Source organism: Galeopterus variegatus, unplaced genomic scaffold (assembly GCF_000696425.1).
Source record: "Galeopterus variegatus unplaced genomic scaffold, G_variegatus-3.0.2 Scaffold9572, whole genome shotgun sequence".
NCBI classification, from domain to species: domain Eukaryota; kingdom Metazoa; phylum Chordata; class Mammalia; order Dermoptera; family Cynocephalidae; genus Galeopterus; species Galeopterus variegatus.
Genome location: NW_007735683.1, coordinates 16,443 through 17,495, shown reverse-complemented (window position 1 = coordinate 17,495; position 1,053 = coordinate 16,443). Strand labels below are relative to the sequence as shown.

General features: G+C 32.6%; 1 protein-coding gene across 1 annotated transcript in view; it reads left to right on the top strand.

Annotated features, from left to right (window-relative positions):
* The window catches only part of LOC103609394 (peroxidasin-like protein), a 40,455-nt gene that overhangs the window by 26,437 nt on the left and 12,965 nt on the right, over positions 1-1,053 (top strand). The window contains exon 5 of the mRNA XM_008593722.1: positions 730-859. Within this exon, the coding sequence (XP_008591944.1) occupies positions 730-859 (130 nt within the window). The remainder of the gene's footprint in view (positions 1-729; positions 860-1,053) is intronic.

Sequence of the window (1,053 nt, the reverse complement as noted above, 5' to 3'; positions counted from 1 at the left end):
AAATTTGGAAAAAAATCTGAAAACTCGAGACAGCTATCATATCAACTAAATCAAAGCTACATGAAGATGTTTTTAACAATACATCACAATTGTAAATGGATAGAACTTTCATTTCCAGTTCCCAAACTAGTTACTGCCTCTGGTTTTCTGAGAACTCCAGTTAAGCTCTGAGAAACATATCTTAAATTCAACCTTAGAATTTTAATTTTTTTATTTTCAACAGGACTGAGCTATTTTGCATCAGGTTTAAGATTAGATTTATGTCAGACATAATATCCGTATCTTAATTTAGTTCTTGCTGTGAACTTATAATAGAGCAAGCAACGTTCCCACCTGGTTGCTGCATGATATGTAATATTTAATTTGTCATTGCTCTTTCACTGTTTAAAGTGAAATGAACAATTTGTTAGCAGAAGACGTACTTTGAGATCTAAATAATATGTCAAGTGTATATGTAATGCAACATGACATTTCATTTATTTCATAAGAAATGCTTCCTTATCATTTTATGTGAAGCAGATGTAACACTCTGGATTATCCTTTCATATGGCATTTAATTTTAATATCTAATTCTAGTCATACCTTTATCTTTTTATGATCACACAGAGCACCAACCACGATGCCTTGTACGTTCCAAATGCCTAGGAAATATTTGTTGATTTTTAAAAATCCTTACCCACACAGACAAAACTTTCATTTTTCAGCATTTTTTTCCTTCTATATAAACAGGCAACAAGATAACTTATATGCAGATGAAGATTCTAGAAATTTGATGCTTCTGGCAGAAACAAAGTTCGCCCAGGATTTCAGCAATTTTGCATTGGAAATTCAGAAAACCATCTCAGGGCTCAGAGACCAGGTTTGTTTTCTCCCCAGGTAACATATTCTTATTGTTATAGATTTGAAAAAGTAAATTTAAAAAAATCTGTCGAATAATTCTCCAAAGTTATAGCACAATACCAGAACAATAACCACATTTACAGAGAGTTTCATTACATTAAAAGGTGAATTGGGGGAAGGAGGGCTTGGAGGAAACTCACATCACAAAGATGC